General features: G+C 35.7%; 1 protein-coding gene across 1 annotated transcript in view; it reads left to right on the top strand.

Annotated features, from left to right (window-relative positions):
* EYS (eyes shut homolog) overlaps window positions 1-21,568 on the top strand; it is a 1,734,738-nt gene that overhangs the window by 853,285 nt on the left and 859,885 nt on the right. Inside the window, exons 21-22 of the mRNA XM_061207220.1 lie at window positions 77-201; window positions 14,233-14,357. Coding sequence (XP_061063203.1) covers window positions 77-201; window positions 14,233-14,357 — 250 coding nt within the window. The remainder of the gene's footprint in view (window positions 1-76; window positions 202-14,232; window positions 14,358-21,568) is intronic.

Raw genomic sequence — 21,568 nt, 5'->3', positions numbered from 1 at the left:
TTGGCAAATATTAACTCTACAGTATGGACTCATATGTATTATATAGAGATATGTATTTTTCACTTTTCTTTCTTAGATGTCTCCCTGGATTTTCTGGGAAATTTTGTGAAATTAACATAAATGAAAGTTCTTCATCACCATGTCTAAATAGTGTGAACTGTGAGGATCACATCAATGGATATATTTGCAAATGTCAACAAGGTAATTATGAAAAACTAATGATCATGCAAATGTCACATTTATTTATAAAATATATGTATTTATATATGTGTATTGTATATGTGTGTGTTTGTACAATACAATTTTGACAATCAACTCACCAATAATGTTGTTGACTATCAACAGCTTCTAAGCAATGATCACCCTTAGAAAATATGAAATTGTTGTTCTGTGATACTAGTAATCAATCCTTTAGGCTATCAGCAAGAAATCCTGGTGCTTAGATCATGGTATCTCACTACAGGTATTTTCAAAATTTATGTAAGCTTCAAATTCCTGATCTTTATCTATATCCATTGTGCCTGGTGCACAACAAGTCCTTGTAAAAGCTGGCTCATTAATATTTACATTATTATTACTGCCAATGATCATCAGTGCAGAGATGGACAAGTTGGGTGAACTGAATTTATTCAAGGGGAACTTTTTTATTAACAACAGGTCTTTTGGGCCATTTCTGCCTTTGCTCATATTATCTTTAACTGTATACTGATATAAACAAGTTGCATCCAGGAATCTTTTTCCCTCTCTTTCCTCTAGTTTTCTAAACTTTCAGATTTGTTGCTTTCTACCTGTGACTTCTATCACACATCTTACCTTCAAAATTTAGTTTCATCCACCCAAAAAAGATGTTGAATACATGAATTTCCTTGAGCAATAATAATCTCACAATAATATATGTGGGAGATACTTTTGGTCACTAAAAAAGAATTCTCACTATTCACAGACCCCAGAGAAGACTTAAGACAGCTTGTGGATACCCCAGAGTTCTGGACTCCTGGTTATTTGAATCCCCAGAGGAAATAACAGCCAATAATTCTTACAGATAAAAGAAGTAGAATAAAGCTTACAATGTTCTGATAGAAGAAATAAATACCATTTAAAAGCTGTTGATTTTCCTCCAAAAAAAACTTTGTCAGACAGCAGAAGCAAGAAGAACTACAATCCTGCAGACTGTGGAACGAAAACCACATTCACAGAAAGATAGACAAAATGAAAAGGCAGAGGACTATGTACCAGATGAAGGAACAAGAAAAAAACCCAGAGAAACAACTAAATGAAGTGGCGATAGGCCACCTTCTAGAAAAAGAATTCAGAAAAATGATAGTGAAGATGATCCAGACCTCAGAAAAAGAATGGAGACAAAGATCAAGAAGATGTAAGAAATTTTTAACTAACACCTAAAAGAATTAAATAACAAACACCCTAGAAGAATTAAAGAACAAACAAACAGAGAGGAACAATACAATAACTGAAGTGAAAAATAAACTAGAAGGAATCAATAGCAGAATAACTGAGGCAGGAGAAAGGAAAAGTGACCTGGAAGACAGAATGGTGGAATTCACTGCTGCAGAACACATTAAAGAAAAAAGAATGAAAAGAAATGAAGACAGCCTAAGAGAACTCTGGGACAACATTAAACACAACGACATTCACATAATAGGGGTCCCAGAAGGAGAAGAGAGAGAGAAAGGACCCAAGAAAATATGAAGTGATTATATTAGAAAACTTCCTTAACAAGGAAAGGAAATAGCTAGCCATGTCCAGGGAGTGCAGAGAGTCCCATAAAGGATAAACCCAAGGAGAAACATGCCAAGACACAGAGTAATCAAACTGACAAAAATTAAAAACAAATTATTAAAAGCAACAAGGGAAAAGTGACAAATAAAATACAAGGGAACTCCCATAAGGTTAACAGTTGATTTCTCAGCAGAAACTCTAGAAGCCAGAAGGGCATGGCACGATATATTTAAAGTGATGTAAGGGAAGAAACTACAACCACGATTACTCTACATGACAAGGATCTCATTCAGATTCTATGGAGAAATCAAAAGTTTTACAGACAAGCAAAAGCTAAGATAATTCAGCACCACCAAACCAGCTCTACAACAAATGCTAAAGGAACTTCTCTAAGTAGGAAACATAAGAGAAGGAAAGAACCTACAAAAACAAACCCAAAACAATTAAGAAAATGGTAATAGGAATATACATATCGATAATTGCCTTGAATGTGAATGGATTAAATTCTCCAACCAAAAGACACAGGCTCGCTCAATGGATACAAAAACAAGACCCATATATATGCTGTCTACAAGAGACCCACTTCAGACCAAGGGACACATACAGACTGAAAGTGAGGGGATAGAAAAAGATATTCCATGCAAATGGAAATCAAAAGAAAGCTGGAGTTGCAATACTCAGATAAAATAGATTTAAAATATAGAGTGTTACAAGAGACAAGGAAGGACACTACATAATGATCAAGGGATCAATCCAAGAAGAAGATATAACAATTATAAATATCTATGCACCTAACATAGGAGCACCTCAATACATAAGGCAAATGCTAACAGCTATGAAAGAGGAAATCAACAGTAGCACAATAATAATAGGGGACTTTAACACCTCACACCAATGGACAGATCATCCAGACAGAAAATTAATAAGGAAACACAGGTTGTAAATGACACAGTAGACCAGATAGATGTAATTGATATTTATAGGACATTCCATCTGAAAACAGCAGATTACACTTTCTTCTCAAGAGCGCACGGAACATTCTCCAGGATAGATCACATCTTGGGTCACAAATCAAGCCTCGGTAAATTTAAGAAAATTGAAATCCTATCAAGCATCTTTTCTGACCACAAGGCTATGAGATTAGAAATAAATTACAAGGAAAAAACATAAAAAGCACAAACACATGGAGGCTAAACAATACTTCACTAAATAACGAAGGGATCTCTGACAAAATCAAAGAGGAAATTAAAATATACCTAGAGACAAATGACAGTGAAAACATGACAATCCAAAACCTATGGGATGCAGCAAAAGAAGTTGTAAGAGGGAAGTTTATAGCAATACAATCTTACCTGAAGAAACAAGAAAAATCTCAAACAAACAATCTAACCTTACACCTAAACGAACTAGAGAAAGAAGAACAAACAAACTCCAAAGTTAGCAGAAGGAAAGGAATCATAAAGATCCGAGCAGAAATAAATGAAATAGAAACAAAGAAAACAATAGCACAGATCAATAAAACTAAAGGCTGGTTCTTTGAGAAGAGAAACAAAATTGACAAACCTTTAGCCAGAATCATCAAGAAAAAGACAGAGCGTACTCAAATCAATAAAATTAGAAATGAAAAAGGTGAAGTTACATTGGACACCACAGAAATACAAAGCATCATAAGAGACTACTACAGCAACTCTATGCCAATAAAATGGACAGCCTGGAAGAAATGGACAGATTCTTAGAAAGGTATAACCTTCCAAGACTGAACCAGGAAGAAATTGAAAACATGAACAGACCAATCACAAGCAATGACATTGAAACTGTGATTAAAAATCTTCCAACAAACAGAAGTCCAGGACCAGACGGCTTCACAGGTGAATTCTATCAAACATTTGGAGAAGAGCTAACACCCATCCTTCTCAAACGCTTCCAAAAAATTGCAGAGAAAGGAACACTCCCAAACTCATTCTACAAGACCATCATCACCCTGATACCAAAGATACTACAAAAAAAGAAGATAATGCAAAAATCCGCAACAAAATACTAGCAAACAGAATCCAACAGCACATTAAAAGGATCATACAGCATGATCAAGTGTGATTTATCTCAGAGATACAAGGATTCTTCAATATATGCAAACCACTTAACATGATACACCATATTAACAAATTGAAGACTAAAAACCCTGTGATCATCTCAGTAGATGCAGAAAAAGCTTTTGACAAAATTCAACATCCATTTATGATAAAAACTCTCCAGAAAGTAGGCACAGAGGAAACCTACCTCAACATAATAAAGGCCATATATGACAAAGTCACAGCAAACATCATTCTCAAAGGTGAAAAACTGAAAGCATTTCCTCTAAGATCAGGAACATAACAGGATGTCCATTCTCACCACTATTATTCAACAGAGATTTGGAAGTTTTAGCCACAACAATCCGAGAAGAAAAAGAAATAAAAGGGGGCTTCCCTGGTGGCGCAGTGGTTGAGAGTCTGCCTGCCAATGCAGGGGACACGGGTTCGAGCGCTGGTCTGGGAAGATCCCACATGCCGCAGAGCAAGTAAGCCTGTGAACCACAACTACTGAGCCTGCGCCTCTGGAGCCTGTGCTCCGCAACAAGAGAGGCCGTGACAGTGAGAGGTCCGCCCACCGCGATGAAGAGTAGCCCCCTCTTGCCGCAACTAGAGAAAGCCCTCACACAGAAACGGAGACCCAACACAGCCAAAAATAAATAAATAAATTAATTAATTTTTTAAAAAAAAGAAATAAAAGGAATACAAATTGGAAAAGAAGTAAACCTGTCACTATCATGGATGACATGATACTATACATGGATAATCCTAAAGATGCCATCAGAAGACTACTAGAGCTAATCAATGAATTGGTAAAGTTGCAGGATACAAAATTAATGCACAGAAATCTTTTGCATTCCTATTCACTAACAACAAAAGATCAGAAAAAGAAATTAAGGAAACAATCCTTTTCACCATTGCAACAAAAAGAATAAAATACCTAGGAATAAACCTACCTAAGGAGACAAAAGACCTGAATGCAGAAGACTACAAGACACTGATGAAAGAAATCAAAGATGAAACAAACAGATGGAGATATATACTATGTTCTTGGATTGGAAGAATCAATATTGTGAAAATGACTATACTACCCAGAGCAATCTACAGAGTCAATGCAATCCCTATCAAATTACCCATGGCATTTTTTACAGAACTAGAACAAAAAATCTTAAAATTTGTATGCAGACACAAAAGACCCCAAATAGCCAAGGTAATCCTGAGGGAAAAAAACAGAGCTGGAGGAATCAGACTCCCTGACTTGAGACTATACTACAAAGCTACAGTAATGAAGACAATATGGTACTGGCACAAAAACAGAAACATAGATCAATGGAACAGGAGAGAAAGCCCAGAGATAAACCCATGCACCTATGGCCAACTAATCTATGACAAAGGAGGCAAGGATATACAATGGAGAAAAGACAGCCTCTTCAATAAGTGGTGCTGGGAAAACTGGAAAGTTACATGGAAAAGAATGAAATTAGAACACTCCCTAACACCACTCACAAAAATAAACTCAAAATGGATTAAAGACATAAATGTAAGACAGGACACTATAAAACTCTTAGAGGAAAACATAGACAGAACACTCTTTGACATAAATCACAGCAAGATATTCTTTGACCCACCTCCTAGAGTAATGAAAATAAAAACAAAAATAAACACAAAGATCTAATTAAACTTAAAAGCTTTTGCACAGCAAAGGAAACCATAAACAAGACAAAAATACAACCCTCAGAATGGGAGAAAATATTTGCAAAAGAAGCAACTGACAAAGAATTAATCTCCAAAATATACAAGCAGCTCATGCAGCTCAATATCAAAAAAACAACCCAATCCAAAAGTGGGCAGAAGACCTAAATAAACATTTCTGCAAAGCAGGTATACAGATCACCAACAAACACATTAAAGGATGCTCAACATCACTAATCGTTAGAAAAATGCAAATCAAAATTACAATGAGATATCATCTCACATTTATTAGAATGGGAATCATCAGAAAATCTACAAACAACAAATGCTGGAGAGGGTGTGGAGAAAAGGGAACCCTCTGGCACTGTTAGTTGGAATGTAAATTGATACAGCCACTATGGAGAACAGTATGGAGGTTCCTTAAGAAACTAAAAATAGAATTACCATATGACCCAGCAATCCCACTACTGGGCATATACCGTGAGAAAACCGTAATTCAAAAAGACACATGCACCCTAATTCACTGCAGCACTATTTACGATAGTCAGGTCATGGAAGCAACCTAAATGCCCATCAACAGACGAATGGATACAGACAATGTGGTGCATGTATACAATGGAATATTACTCAGCCATAAAAAGGAATGAAACTGGGTCATTTGTAGAGACATGGATGGACTTAGAGACTGTCATACAGAGTGAAGTAAGTCAGAAAAAGAAAAGCAAATATCATATATTAACGCATATATGCGGAACCTAGAAAAATGATACAGATGAACTGGTTTGCAAGGCAGAAATAGAGACACAGATGTAGAGAACAAATGTATTGACACAAAAGGGGGAAAGCGGGGGTGGCAGGTGGTGGTGGGATGAATTGGGATTGACATATATACACTAATATGTATAAAATAGGTAACTAATAAGACAACTGCTGTATATAAAAATAAATAAGTAAAATAAAATTCAAAAAAAATAAAGTTGGATGTAAGGAGTGCCTAGAAATAAGGTTGGAGAATTAAAAATATATATATTTTTTGTCAAGGTCTGATCATTTAAAACTGTTAGATAGCCACCTTAAGCAATGCATATAATCCTATGAAAACAGTTAAGAAACAAAACAAGTATTAAAGTCATTTTTACCATATCAATACATATCTTATAATTGCTAGTTCCATTTTTTATGTTGATAGATTAGTTTAGATGTTCCAGGTGAAGATTCCACTTGTTTCAGATTTATTTGAGGCCTGGAGCCCTTCTGAAGCAGCTGTAGGATCAAACGAAGTCCCGTTCTGAATGATGCCCATCAGGTCCACTGTGGAAACGAAAGACCTCAAAAATAACACCCATCTGCCTTGTTGGGTGATAACTCAGAACTTGCTGGTACTTTTGGTTTAAGACTTAGATTCTGGGTTCCCCCCCCATATAAAGCAGATTTATTTCAAAAGTTCTCAAATTGGAATGAGTTATCACAGTTGGTATAAGCAGTTTGATTAAATAACAATACCAGTAGCTGTCCTTCACTGAATACTTGCTATAGACCTGCACTAAGCAAAATTCTTATGGCCACCGCTCCATCCTTTTTTTTAAAATTTATTATTATTATTTTTAATATTTGAATTTTTTTTAATTTATTTTTTATAAATAATAAATATATTTATTATAAATAATAATTTATAATTAATATTCTTTCTTATTAGTTATCCATTTTATACATATTAGTGTATACATGTCAATCCCAATCTCCCAATTCATCCCACCACCACCCCTCCCCCGCCACCTTCCCCCCTTGGTGTCCATACAAACGTATGTTTGTTCTCTACATCTGTGCCTCTATTTCTGCTTAGATTCTTCACAGCCAAGTCACAAGAGCACATACCTTGTAAACAACAAAACAAACAGACGAATTATTAGAAATTGCTAATGATACCCTCTCAGACCCCTGTCCCCTCCCAAGGGCTCTCTCCAGCCAGGGCTCTTAACCACACCAGCACTTCCTACTTCTGAAGTTATTTAAGGAATAATCTCATGCTTGCAGGTCACCCTTCAATCTTTCCACATTTTTTTCTTCTTTCCTCATTGTCTTTAATAGCATAGTTAGCTGTTTGGGGTTTTTCTTTTTTTCAGTATTTTTCCTAATTTGTATCTTGAAATTCACTCTCTGACATGCAGTTCCATAGTTTTTATAAATGTGTAAAACTGTGTAAGTAGCACCACAGCCAGTCGTGTGGTCACTGCCCTCACAATGTGTTCATGCCACCGCTGTGTAGTCAGTCCTTTCCTCACCCCCAGCATGAATTCATTTTGATAGCAGTCTGATTTTTTTCTTCATCATTTTATCCTTGAAAATTCTCCCTGTTTTTGAGCTCTTCTTTCTGTCATATTCTGAATTTTAGATGTTGAAGGCCAAATGTGGGAGGCCTTGAGCACATATTTGTTTAGATAATACTAATTATAGTAACAATAACAATATTAGTGCATGGACACCCTGCTATTTTACATGTACTCATTTATTCAGTTTTCATAATGACCTTGTGAAGAAGGTATTTTTTTCATCTCCTTTTTCCCATGAGGAAATGTAGTCCCAGAGCCTTCGGGTAATCCCCCATATCATATTAGTGGCAAAACTGAAATTCACAGCCAGGAAGTCTGGCCTGGTGCTGTACCCTCATTTCTTATGTTCCCCAAAAAGGGCCTGCACTGAATAGCAACTTCCCATAAAGTTTCAATTATGCAGGATGAGTAAGTTCCGGAACCCTGCTCTACAACAGTGTACCTATAGTTAATAGTACTGTATTGCATACTTAATTTTCTTTTAAAAGGATACATATCATGTTAAATGTTCTTATGAAAATTTAAAAAAAATCAAATGGACAACCATCCAAAAAAAAAAATAAAAAAGACCTTCACCAATAAGGTCCATCAGTGTGTGACAGCTTAATCTGTATGTTAGCAATTCTAACCACTGTGAGATTTCTCAGGAAGGGGGTCCCCCCAGATCTGTCTGATCATCTCCTAAAAGGCTTCCATAAGCAAAAACTGAGAACTTAACATTTTTCTGAGTAGTTAATAGCAATTTGCCTTCTCCGAAATAGCACAGAAAAAGACAAATGCTGACTTATTTGGTTTATCCTGGTCCACTCATCTCTCTCATCCATGGAGGAAACCAGCTTTAAATCATGTTGATAATTCTTTCTTATGCTCTGGTCTAAATCAGGCCATTAGTCTTACCTTACATACTTCTGGATGGAAACCTACCTTCCCTAGGTATTTACTTCTATCTTTAAATTAGTTAAGTACCATAAATTATTGCCATTTTTTACTCTCATCAGTTGTGGAAATCTTCCTTAAGTTCACATCATGTGGCCAATTTTCAGGATTTTCTTGTCTTCCTGTAACAGCTCTTCCTCCATGGTTGTCATCTTGGGTGCCTCCTCCAGCTGCACCTCAAGGTTTGTGATTTTTGTCTCTTTTCTCCCTTCCCTCTTCATTGTAGTCAAACAACTGCTTGACTCCTGCAACTTTCTTAACAGAACAAAGTTTGAAAAATTAAATGTCTGTTTCCTCGCCACATGAATCTGCAAAACACAACTGAAATTTAAACTCGGTATAAGTAGGTTAGAAGACCCTGTTCTTTAGTTTTGTTCCAGGAAACCCCATCTGAGAAGTTGTATTCGGCACATCTTGGAAAAGTACAGTCCATTTGTGATTCTGGTTCATGAAGGGCCATAATTAGCATAAGGCCCTCTCCCTCTCCCTCTCCCTAGGCAGATACCCTTCCCTCCAGGCTAAGAAGGGGTAGTGCCTGACAAGTGGAGCTCAGGTTGGATCTCAGACCTCACCCACCCTCTCTGCATGAGGTCTTTGTCCAGGTACAAGACAGTATTGATCACAGAGCTCATCCTCTGCGTAGGCAGTAAATCCAATGACCAGTGAGCTCTTTTCCATTGAAGTACAAATACAAATATTCAGATTATTTTACAAAATAAAATGCACTTATGTTTTGGTCTAAGTACTCCCATTTATAGTGTTACATAAAAATGTTTACCACTCAGTAAGTTTACCATTATGAGCAAGCTGACAGTTGGAAAATCTCTGTATTGCAAATGTGAATGCTTCTCCCGGAATTGTTCTCAATCCCTGGGGCAGTCACTCTGCCCAGACACTTTTTATGCTCAGGAGGGGGGCAGTCGTGTTTGTATAGGTAATGATATAAACTGCAGACACATATTTTGCCCTTAAAATAGCATTATTCATTTTGAAGCAGAAATGCTGCATTGTCCTTTGGGCAAGAAAACTGAGAAACAAATACATATACTATCTGCCACCCGTGCTCACAATTATTAAGTCAGGGATAGGCTTTTGTATTTAGAGCAGGAGATATAGAATGATTTTTCCTTTTAATTAAGATCCATGAAAAGTGAAATAATCTTTAATATGAGAGTACATACTATTATATTTTCATGAAGATATAGATGTAAAAATCAATTCTACATATTCTAAAATTAGACTAAGAAAAGGAGACAAACTTAATTTATGTTATCCAATTACTACATAATATATTAACTAGTAAGGCAGAATTATTTTAGGTTTAGGTTTAATTTTATTTTCCCCAGATTAGATGAAAATCACTTGGTGCTGAGAGGGAAAATGAAATGAAAGTAAAATATATAAATCTTTGAAATAGTGACTTTTATTTTCATTAATAAACTCAAACTATTACAACTGCTATTTTATAGCAGAGAATGGTAGTGTTAAAACTGGTCAGTGTTTCTAGTTGTGTATATTGATGTATTTAAAGATTTGTTTTGTTCATCACCTTAAAAATTAGTCTAATTTGTTATTTTTATTATAACTTGACATCTAAAATCATCTTTGTTTTACACGTGCATTATTTGACAACATTCATTCCATAAGCATTTATTTTTATCATATGTCAGATATTAGAGTAGTACTATGAGTTTAACACCATAATGATTTGATCACTTTTTCTGAATTGCTAATGAAAACTTTTGGTTTATTGATTTTAATCACCAAACAGTATTTTTTTAGCATCTGGTTACCTTATTACAAATGGACAGCAAATCTATATGGGACGCAAAGGATGTTTTCTTCATCTCTGTGAGCTTTTCTTTTTTCAATTTTACCTACTGGATTTTAATTTGCCTGTTTTATATTCTCTTATTCTGTTTCCATTTTCTGGCCCACACCAGTACAAGGACACTTATCTTATTTATTTTTGATAGTGTTGACTGAAAAAAATGCACAGCCTAAGAATTGAGTATCATGTTTTATTCGGTGGACTTGCTGAGGACTTAAGCCCTGGAGGCAGCCTCTCAGATCTCTCTGAGGGATGGCTCCCAAGAGGAAAGGAAGGAGCCAGATATACAAGAGTTTTTGCAACAAAAAACAGGTATTCAAACATCAAAAGATTACTGTTAATTAAAGAAAAAAACAGACATCTCAGGTTAATGGATTTAGCACTTTTCTATGTATGGGAAGACAACAGAGTCTGGGCTCATTGAAATCATTCTTTGACGTGCACCTTAACTATCTAGTTTTCTAGAGAGTAATCCTGTTTCCTGTTTTCTCCATTCTGAATTCCCTCAAGGTGCACAGTTGGCGGTGGCCACAGTGGCTGCTGGCTTAATGGCTGTAACACACTTTGTTTACTGATATGGCAGATGACATTCTTTGCCCACAATAGGTATGATTGACACTCAGCATCCATTCCTGTTTATTGTGGTTTCTGTACTGCAGAGACAAGGACATTAAAAACTACAATATCTAAACTCCCTTGAAATTGAAATTGTAAATATAAATTGAGTTCCACCAATATAAACATGCCTGAAATCTGGAGGATATGGTGGAGGTCATTTCTGGGTGTCTTAGCAGTTTCATCTGGTGGAGAAGGTCATGGACATGTGGGGTTTTATGCAGCAGATTTCACTATCAAATCACTGACTGTGTATTAAAAAACAGGACTGGCAGGAAGGGCAGAAAGACTGCAATTTGGTGTTGAGTCACCAGCTTCAGGGGGAGGTAGCTGGGGAGGTAGTGGTGGCAGCTCTTGGGTACCCAGCTTCCCTCAACTAGTGCAAGGGGATTTTGAACTCAGTCATTCAATGGTGGCTTTTATGCTTCTCACTTTCCTGCTTAAGACTGAGGTGGCATCTCGCAGAGAGTCAGATCTGTGGTTCTAGAAGTGACCCATACAGCCCTTCCTTCTAATAAATTTGGAGCGTCTTATTCTGTTATTAAGGCCCCTTTTGCTTAGAAACCTAGAGTGATTTCTGTTTCCTGAGCTGAACGCCTACTAACTTTTATTCTATCCTATTTTCTTGATTTTGACCAAGACATCCTTACTGTTCCCCTTGGCTTAACTAAACTTTAGACAGGCTTCTTCATGACTCCAGGGCACACCCTCTCTTTCCTTACAGCATTCACTTTAGAAAACTCATAATTGTAAATTCTTCTCCATCCCATTGAGGTTGGAACCTTCTTGCAGGCTTTGCCAATTTTACAACCCAGGAATGTCTTTCTCAAGGACCTGAGAGTCAGCACTTTGATGGAACCATAGAAGGAGGCAGTGCCCCTCTCTCCCCTCCAGGGAGGGAGGTGTCTAATGTCAATGAGTGACCATTAGCCACACAGATGGCCTGAGCACACTGACCAACACCCCCAGCCCAATATCCACCAGCATTTTTCCACTCGCTCATCTCGGCACTTGAAAACTCTTCCACCTACATTTGGTTCAGTGCAGTTGTGTTCCATCACTCTCCCTTAATTCAATAGTCTTTTTCTTTTATTGTAATACTCTTGAATAAAATTTTCCTTGTCTTTTTACTGGTCTGGTGAACTCTTTTTCTTTCCCTGTTCCTATGTTATGGTTTAGAGTTTGTAATATCCTTCACAGTACTAGAAGGAAGAAGAAAACTACATTATTATTCTTAATTGTTTAAAATATATTATGGACTGTTTTATTCAATTGAAAGAATATACAAACAATGTATAATGTATAGTTATTCTATAAGATAATATAATAAACCTTGTGTACCTCCCATTTGCTTCAAGAAATAACATTAGCAATGAGTTTACCCTCCTCGATATCCCTCTCTGAGCACATTAGTATCTCCCACCCTGCAGAAACAATTCTGAATTTTATATTCAACATCCCTTTAGTGTTCCTTAACATTTTGTTTTATGTGTAGGTGTTTCTAAGTGATATTATTAAGTTTGTGTGTATTTGACTTTTATAGGGACAGTTATCAGAATGTAAGTGTTTTTACAGAATTTGCTGTTATGCAAAACAGTATGTTTGTGAGATTCAACCATTTGAATGACTGGTTGTGGTGGCTTTTTATAAGCCCTCCAAAAATACTTTTCCTGAATCACCTCTTATAGCCTGATGAACAGAGATGCCCACAGGATCTGTTCACTGCATGACAGAACATTACAAAGTTGAGAGTCATGGACTGGTCTTTTGGCAGCTACTTCTAACTTTGATCTGGATCCCCCAAATCTCTTAAACTTGCATTGTTATTTTTCTTCTTATAATGTGGTATTGCACAGAAATCATTTCTAAACACCCCAGAATACTTATTTAATTGTTCTCATACAATTTATCAGGGAGAATGGTGAGAATATGTTGCTAAGTAGGAACAAGAATAAGACTGAATTTCCCACTAGCCAGAGTTCAGATTAAATGCTGTGGGATAATACATAGACAAATAAAGTTTAAAAAGTTGCATTAAAGTTCACATAGGTCATCAAGGAGTAGTGACAGCTGCTTCTGTAGACCTTTCATCCCTATGTGGAATAGTATATTCAGGTTAACATGTACTTAAACATACTGATTTATTATAAACAGTTGCCCCATAGGAAAGAATCAATGGTTTCACACTGCTTCTAATATGCACCTAGTAAACCACAGCTCAGATATTGTGTGTGTAGCTTAGCAATGTTGGTGCTAGTTTAATGTTAAAATTCTGGAAAATGTCAAACAGAAGACAAACACGCAGTGTTTTAGTGTGGAAAATTAAATCTCATGTTTAAGGAGAATTCTTACAACCAATAGTCAACTGAGCAAAGACATAATATTTGTATTCTTTAGAACTACAACTTAAGAAATACTAACTGTAAAACACTATGAGGATTACAAGAAAACATTTCATATTGAGAAATCTGTAGTAATTGCTTTCCTTTTAATTTAAAATTCATTTTAAATGGAATTATGGGGTGTGTTTATTCCATTGTCTTCTACGTATCTATTCCAAAGTAAATAGGTAAAGAAATTTAGATGTGGAATGTAGAATGGCACCAAAGGTACAATCTGAAACTTTATTTTACATATACTTGCTTCCATTCTACACACTGTATGATTTTAGGGCAAATTATTTGTCTTCTCTTAATTTAATTTTTCCAGCTAGTAAATAGAGATAATAATAATAGCTACTTGATAGAATGATTATAAAGATAATTGAAACAATTTATATTAAATACCTAGCACAATTATAACATAGAGTAAGAGTGTATATAAACTATATACATGTATATATGCTAGTCTCCTTACTATTATTATTAAGAATTGAATTATTATTAAGCTATTCTCCTTACTATTATTATTATTAAGAATTTAATTGAAACTATATATATGTGTGTGTATATATAAGCTATTCTCCTTACTACTATTATTATTATTAACAGTTGAATCTCTGCTCTGTTATTGTGTTTAACAGGAAGATCAGGACGTCCCTGTGAGAAAGAACTTTATGAGTGCCTTTCCAACTTACATGTTCATGGAATGTGCAGAGGAAATGAACCCGGCGATGGCTCGCCATGTTTATGCACACCTGGACTTGTGGTAAAACTTACTGATGGGTTTTGTTGTGATACTTTTTTTCATCGTCTTTGAAAGAGAGGAAATACTGGAACGTTGCATGGGGACAAATGGAGGTTGGAGACGTTCCTCTCAGTACCTCGCTCCTTCTCTGTCTGCACTTACTGTGCTGTTCTCACCATTCCCCTTCCCTTCTTCCATCCATCGCATGCACCCTCAGCCCTTCCTCTCAGGAGAAAAGCGTTCTGAGAAACTGATCTACACGAAGGTGCAAGTGACCGAATGCATTAAAACATTAAAGGGCAAGGAATTCTTATATTTGAGCAAAACATTTTTCTGTTTAATGCCAGAGAGGAATTACTTAATACCATCAGTGTATTGGCAGAACCTCCATTTTCCTCAAGGACATAACAGTGCTTCCAGGGCTGAGCTCAGAGTATTGTGTGTCTGGGGAGGATGAATCTCCTTCTTTGGCAAATTTGAACAGGTGACTCCATTAGCACTAGAATAGACTTACCTGGTAGAAATATCTCTATTAAAAGACAGCTTTTGACCACAATACTATATTAAAGCTGTCCATAGCATATGAATATATCGATAGTACGGGAACAGCAATTGGCAAGACTGTGTTGCAGGAATTCTAAATGTATATTTATAAAATATATATATATATATATGTATATGTATAACTAAATCACTTTGCCATACACCTGAAACTACCACAACATAGTAAATCAACTATACTCCAATATAAAATTTAAAAATAGGGCTTCCCTAATGGCGCAGTGGTTAAGAATCTGCCTACCAAGGCAGGAGACAAAGGTTCGAGCCCTGGTCCGGGAAGATCCCACATGCCGCAGACCAACTAAGCCCATGCGCCACAACTACTGAGCTTGAGCTCTAGAGCCCGCAAGCCATAACTACTGCGCCCGTGTGCCACAACTACTGAAGCCCCCGTGCCTAGAGCCCATGCTCTGCAACAAGAGAAGCCACCACAATGAGTAGCCCGCGCACTGCAACAAAGAGTAGCCCTCGCTAGCCGCAACTAGAGAAAACCCACACGCAGCAACAAAGACCCACCACAGCCAAAAGATAAAAAGTAAAATAAAATGAAATTTTAAAATAAAAAATATATATTTATAAATTTGATTAATAGATGGACCAGTCTTAACCAAGATTAAGGCTAAATAATTAGAGAGGGTATCCAGTCAGGTGCAGTATTAAGGAATCAGACTTCAAGGAAATGCGAGGCCTGGCCAGTTCTGAAGAAGGATGCCCAGGTATGAATGGGGCAGAGGACTCCTCAGAGCTGGAGGATCAGAAGCAGGAGGGTCTGGAAGTGGTTAAGGAATTGAACAGAAAAATGGTCGATACCTATCATCCGAACACAAGAATTTGAGAAAGCCTGAGTATAAGTCCAATCTGTCTGAGAGGGACATGGGTAAACTAAAACAGAACCATTGTTTTCCTTTCTCTGAAAATCCTCCAATCCAGGTTTTGCCCTGGGGAAAGGATTTTCCCTTAGTGATCGCAGGAGTATGATCTTTGAGGAAGAATTTCAGGCACTCTGACAACTGAGTGTGGGAGGTATTTGGTGCCAAGAAATTATTTTCATATCACCTCAGATTACATCAATAATAGCTTTCTCAAGGAGTCAGTAGAAAGAGAAGAAGACTGAACTATATCCTTTATTTAAGTAAATTATTCTGCTAATGCAGCTGGTATATAGAAATCTAAATAATTAGAAAAGAAATGATCATTTTATAGATTTCTTTTGTTAAACAAGAAGAATTTACTAGCAAATATCTTTAAAATTCCTTTGAGGTATATGTTGACAATGTAAAAAAAATCCTGAAAAACATATAGTTTTATAAAACCAGAAGTCTACTAATTGGAGGGAACTGTTACAGATATAATAAACTTATATTTTACTATGGCATTTAACAAATAAATTTGAAATGGATATTCTTATAGCCACTGTCTCAAGTATTGAAAGCTAAAATAAAACTTAAAAACTTAAAATCATAAGATATACTGTGTGGGTAAAACCTATAAAGATATAAGGGAGATTCTACTTTTGTTAATGCATTTGATATGTTCTAAAATGACCAGATAAAGACAGAGGAAACAATTTAGTGAAAAAGAATTTACATTTAAATGTTGTACCTATCAATGTTATAGCAGTGTATAGACATTTTAAATTAAATATGACTTAAAGATACACCCTTGAAAATAGGATGTAAATTATTAGTTGGAATTTAAAAAGAAAAATGTTTTGCTCAAATATAAGAAAATCAGATATATGATTTGCAAATATTGTCTCTCATTTAGTAGGCTGCCTTTTTTACATTGGTAGTTTCCTCCACTGTGCAAGAGCTTTTTAGTTTGATGTAGTCTCATTTGTTTATTTTTGCTTTTGTTTTCCTGGCTTGAGAAGACAAATCCAAAAAATTATTACTAAGACCTATGTCAAAGAGTGTACTGCCTATGTTTTCTAACTAAGAGTTTTGTAGTTTCAGATTTTATGCTTAAGTCTTAAATCTATTTTGAGTTTATTTTTGTATATGGTGTGAGAAAGTGGTCCAGTTTGATCTTTTTGTGTAGCTGTCCAGTTTTCCCACCACCATTTATTGAAGAGGTTGTTTTTTCTCCATTGTATATTCTTGCCTCCCTTGTCATAGATTAATTAACCATGAGTGTGTGGGTTTATTTCTGGGCTCTCTCTTTTGTTCCATTGAGCTATGTGTCTGTTTCTGTGCCAGTGCCATGCTGTTTTGATTACTGTAGCTTTGTTGTATAGTTTAAAATCACAGAGCTTGATACTTCCAGCTTCATTCTTCTTTCTCAACATTGCTTTAGCTATTTGGGGTCTTTTGTGTTTCCACACAAATTTTTAGAATTATTTGTTCTAGTTCTGTGAAAAATGCCATTGGTATTTTGATAGGGATTGCATTGAATCTTTAGATTGCCTTGGGTAGTATGAACATTTTAGCAACATTAATTCTTCCAGTCCATGAACATTGTTAAACTTTATGTGTATTTGTGCCTTCTTCAGTTTCTTTCATCAGTGTCATAGTTATTGGAGTACAAGACTTTTACCTTGTTGGTTAGATTTATACAGAGGTAACTTATTCTTTTTTATTCAATTTTAATGGGATTGTTTTCATCATTTCTCTTTCTGATAGTTTGTTATCAGTGTATAGAAGTAAAAGAGATTTCTGTATATAAATTTTGTATCCTGCAATTTGCTGAATTTATTTACTAGTTCTAATAGTCTTTTGATCGTGTCTTTAGGATTTGCTATATATGTATCATGTCATCTGCAAACAGTGACAATTTTACTTCTTCCTCTCCAATCTACACTTATTTCCTTTTCTTGTCTGATTGCTGTACCTAGGGTTTCCAACACTGTTGAAAAAAAATGGTGAGAGTGGGCATCCTTGTTGTGTTCCTGATCTTAGAGGCAATGCTTTCAGCTTTTCAAAGTTAAGTATGATGTTGGCTGGGTATTTCTTATATGTGGGCTTTATTATGTTGAGGATTGTTCTCTCTATACACAGTTTGTTGAGGATTTTTGTCATAAATGGATGTTGAATTTCATTGAAATATTTTTCAGTATCTATTCTGATGATTGTATAATTTTCATTCTTCAGTTAGTTAATGTGATATATCACATTGATTGATTTGTGGATATTAAACCATTCTTGCATCCCTGGGATAAATCCACTTGATTGTAGCATAGGATCATTTTAATGTATTGCTAAATTCATTTTGCTAATATTTTGTTGAAGACTTTTGCATCTGTATTCTTTAGTGATATTGGCCTATAATTTTCTTTCTTTCTTTCTTTTTTTCTTTGTCTGGTTTTGGTATCAGGGTGATGCTGACTTCACAGAATGAGTTTGGAAGAGTTCTTTCCTCTTCAGTTTGTTTGCATAGTTTGAGAAAGATAGGCATTAACTCTTCTCAATGTTTGGTAGACTTGTTTGTTGGGAGTTTTTTGTTCTGTTTTGTTTAAATTACTGACTCAATTTCATTACTAGGAATCAGTCTGTTTGTACTTTCTATTTCTTCCTAATTCAGTCTTGGGGGATTATACTCTTTTAGGCGTTTGCCTTTTTCTTCAGGGTTGTCCATTCTATAGGCATATAATTGTTTGTAACAACGTCTCATGTGGTGTTGGTTGTAACTTCTCCTCTCTAAATTCACTTATTTAAGCCCTCTCTCTATTTTTATTGATAAGCCTGGCTAAAAGGTTATCAATTTCATTTATTTTTTCAAAGAAGCAGCTCTTAGTTTCAATGATCTTTTCTGCTCTTTTTTTAGACTCATTTATTTCTGCTCTGATCTTAATCATTTCTTTCCTTCTACTAACTTTGGGTTTCTTTGTTTTTCTTTTTTTAGTCCCTTTAGGTGTAAGATTATGTTGTTTTCTTGATTTTTCTTCTTTCCTGATGTAGGCTTGTGTTGCTATGAACTCCCCTCTTAGAAATGCTTTTGCTCTGTCCCATAGATTTTGGATCCTGTGTTTTTGTTTTCATTTGTCTACAGGTATTTTTTTTTTATTTCCTCTTTGATCTCTTCAGTAATCCATTGGTTGTTTAGTAGCATGTTGTTTAGACTCCATGTGTTTGTGTTTTGTGCAGTTTTTTTTTTTTTTTTTTCTTATAGGTAATTCTAGTCTCATGGTATTGTGTTCAGAAAAGATGCTTGGTATGATTTTAATCTTTTTAAGTTTTCTGAGACTTGTTTTGTGGTTTAGCATGTGATCTATCCTAGAAAATATCCCATGTGCACTTGAATATGTATATTCTGCTGCTTTTGGATGAACTATTCTATAGATAGCTATTAAGTCTAGTTGATCTGATGTATCATTTGAGACCAATGTTTTCCTACTGATTTTCTGGCTGGATGATATGTCAATTTATGTAAATGGGGTGTTAAAGTCCCCTATTATTATTGTGTAACTGTTAATTTATTTCTTTATATTTATTAATATTTGCTTTATGTATTTAGATGCTCCTGTTTTGAGTGCACATAGATTTACAATTGTTATATCTTCTATTTTATTATTATGTAATGTCATTCTTTGTCTCATCTTACAGTCTTTGTTTTAAAGTCTATTTTGTCTGATATAAATGTTGTTACCCCAATTTTCTTTTGATTTCCATTTATGGGGAATACCTTTTCCCATCCCCTCACTTTCAGTCTGTGTGTGTCTTTAGATCAGAAGTGAGTCTCTTGCAGGCAGCATATATATGGGTCTTGGTATTGTATCCAATCAGCCACTCTGTATTTGATTGGATCATTTAATTCATTTATATTTAAAATAATTATTAAAAAGTATGTACTTATTGCCATTTTGTTCTTTTTCTTTTTTTTCCCTTCTTCCTTTGCTCTCTTCCCTTATGATTTGATGACTATCTTTAGTGTCATGTTTGGGTACCTTTCTCTTCTTTACGTGTATATCTATTATAGATTTGGATTGTGGTTACCATGCTTTTTATATATAACAACCTAAATAATAATTTTTAGTTGATGGCCTCTTATTTTCCAACACGTTTTAACACCCTGCATCTTTATTCCCTCCTCCCACATTTAATGTTTTTAATATCATATTTTACATCCTTCTTGTTTTGTGTATTTCTTAACTACTTATTGAGGATATAGATTGTTTTACTTCTTTTGTCTTTTAACCTTCCTAGTAGCTTTATAAGTGTTGCTCTACTATTGTCATTGTATATTTGCATTTGCATTGAGATTTTTCATTTTGTAATTTTCATATTTACAGTCATTGCCTTTTCTTTTTCACTTAGAGAAGTCCGTTTCACATTTCTTGTAGAGCCAGTTTAGTGGTGCTCAACTCTTAGGTTTTGCTTGTCTGTAAAACTCTTTATCTTTCCTTCAAATCTGAATGATATCCTTGATGGGTAGAGTTGGTTGGAAGTTGTAGCCTTTAATCACTTTAATGATATAATTTCTCTTCCTTATGGCCTACAAAGTTTCTGTTGAGAAATCAATTTACAGCCTCACGGGAGTTTGTTTGTATGAAACTAGTTGCCTTTCTCTTACTACTTTTAAGATTCTTTCATTATCTTTCATTTTTGCCATTTCAGTTAGAACATATCTTGGTATGAACCTCTTTGGAGTTATCTTGTTTGGGACTCTCTGTGCTTCTTGGACCTGAATGTTTGCTTCTATTCCCAGGTGAGGAAATTTTTCAGCTATTATTTGTTCAAATAAGTTCTCTGCCCCTATTTCTCTCTCTATTTTTTTTTTCTGGGACTTCTATAATGTAATTGTTAGTATGCCTGGTGGTGTCCTATAGGTCTCTTAAACTATCCTCATTTCTTTTAATTATTTTTTTCTTTTTTTCTGTTCAGTTTGGGTGATTTTCACTACTCTGTCTTTCAATGACTGATCTGTTTTTCTTATCTACTGTTGATTCCTTCTAGTGTAGGTTTTATTTTATTTTACAGCTGTGTTTGGTTCTTCTTTATATTTTCTACTCTTTGTTGAACTTCTCACTGTGTTCATCCTTTCTTCTCCCAAGTTCATTGGGCATCTTGATTATCATAACCTTGAACCCTTTACTGGGCAGATTGTTTATTCTACTTCATTTAGTTCTTTTTATGAGGTTTTGTGTTATTTATTTGTTTGGAACATATTTCTCTCTCTCCTTATTTTACCTAATTCTTTGTGTTTATTTCCATGTATTAGGTATTTTGGTTATGTTTACCAATCTTGGAGAAATGATCTTATGTAGGAGTCATCCTATGAGGCCCAGCAGCATGCTTCCCTCTGGTTGCTAGAGTCATATGCTCTAAGGCTGCCCCCTATGTGGGCTGTGTATCCCCTTATGTTGTGGTGGGCCAAGAACTTGGGGCTTGTTGATAGATGGGGCTAGATTCCAGCCCATTTGGCTATGAGGCTCTGCCTCATTTCATGTTTGCAGGGCCACTGGAGGACAGGGCCAGGTCCCTACACAGCTGGCTGTGTGGATCCAGGGCTGCAGGTCTGGTACTAGCCCTTTGTTGGGCAGGGCTGTGCCCTCATCCAGCTGGCTATACGAACTGGGGATGGGGGGTTGGCACGTGGCTGGTGCTGGTCACTCGTTGGTGGGGCCGTGCCCCTGCATGGCTGGCTCTGTGGAACAAAAGGTCAGATGGACACAGGGCTGGTGCTGGTCCACTGGTGGGGAGGTAAACCCTTGACACTGACAGTGTAGTGGGAGG

The sequence above is a fragment of the Eubalaena glacialis genome, chromosome 12 (genome assembly GCF_028564815.1).
Source record: "Eubalaena glacialis isolate mEubGla1 chromosome 12, mEubGla1.1.hap2.+ XY, whole genome shotgun sequence".
Classification (NCBI taxonomy): Eukaryota; Metazoa; Chordata; class Mammalia; order Artiodactyla; family Balaenidae; genus Eubalaena; species Eubalaena glacialis.
This window is presented reverse-complemented; position numbering and strand designations above follow the sequence as displayed.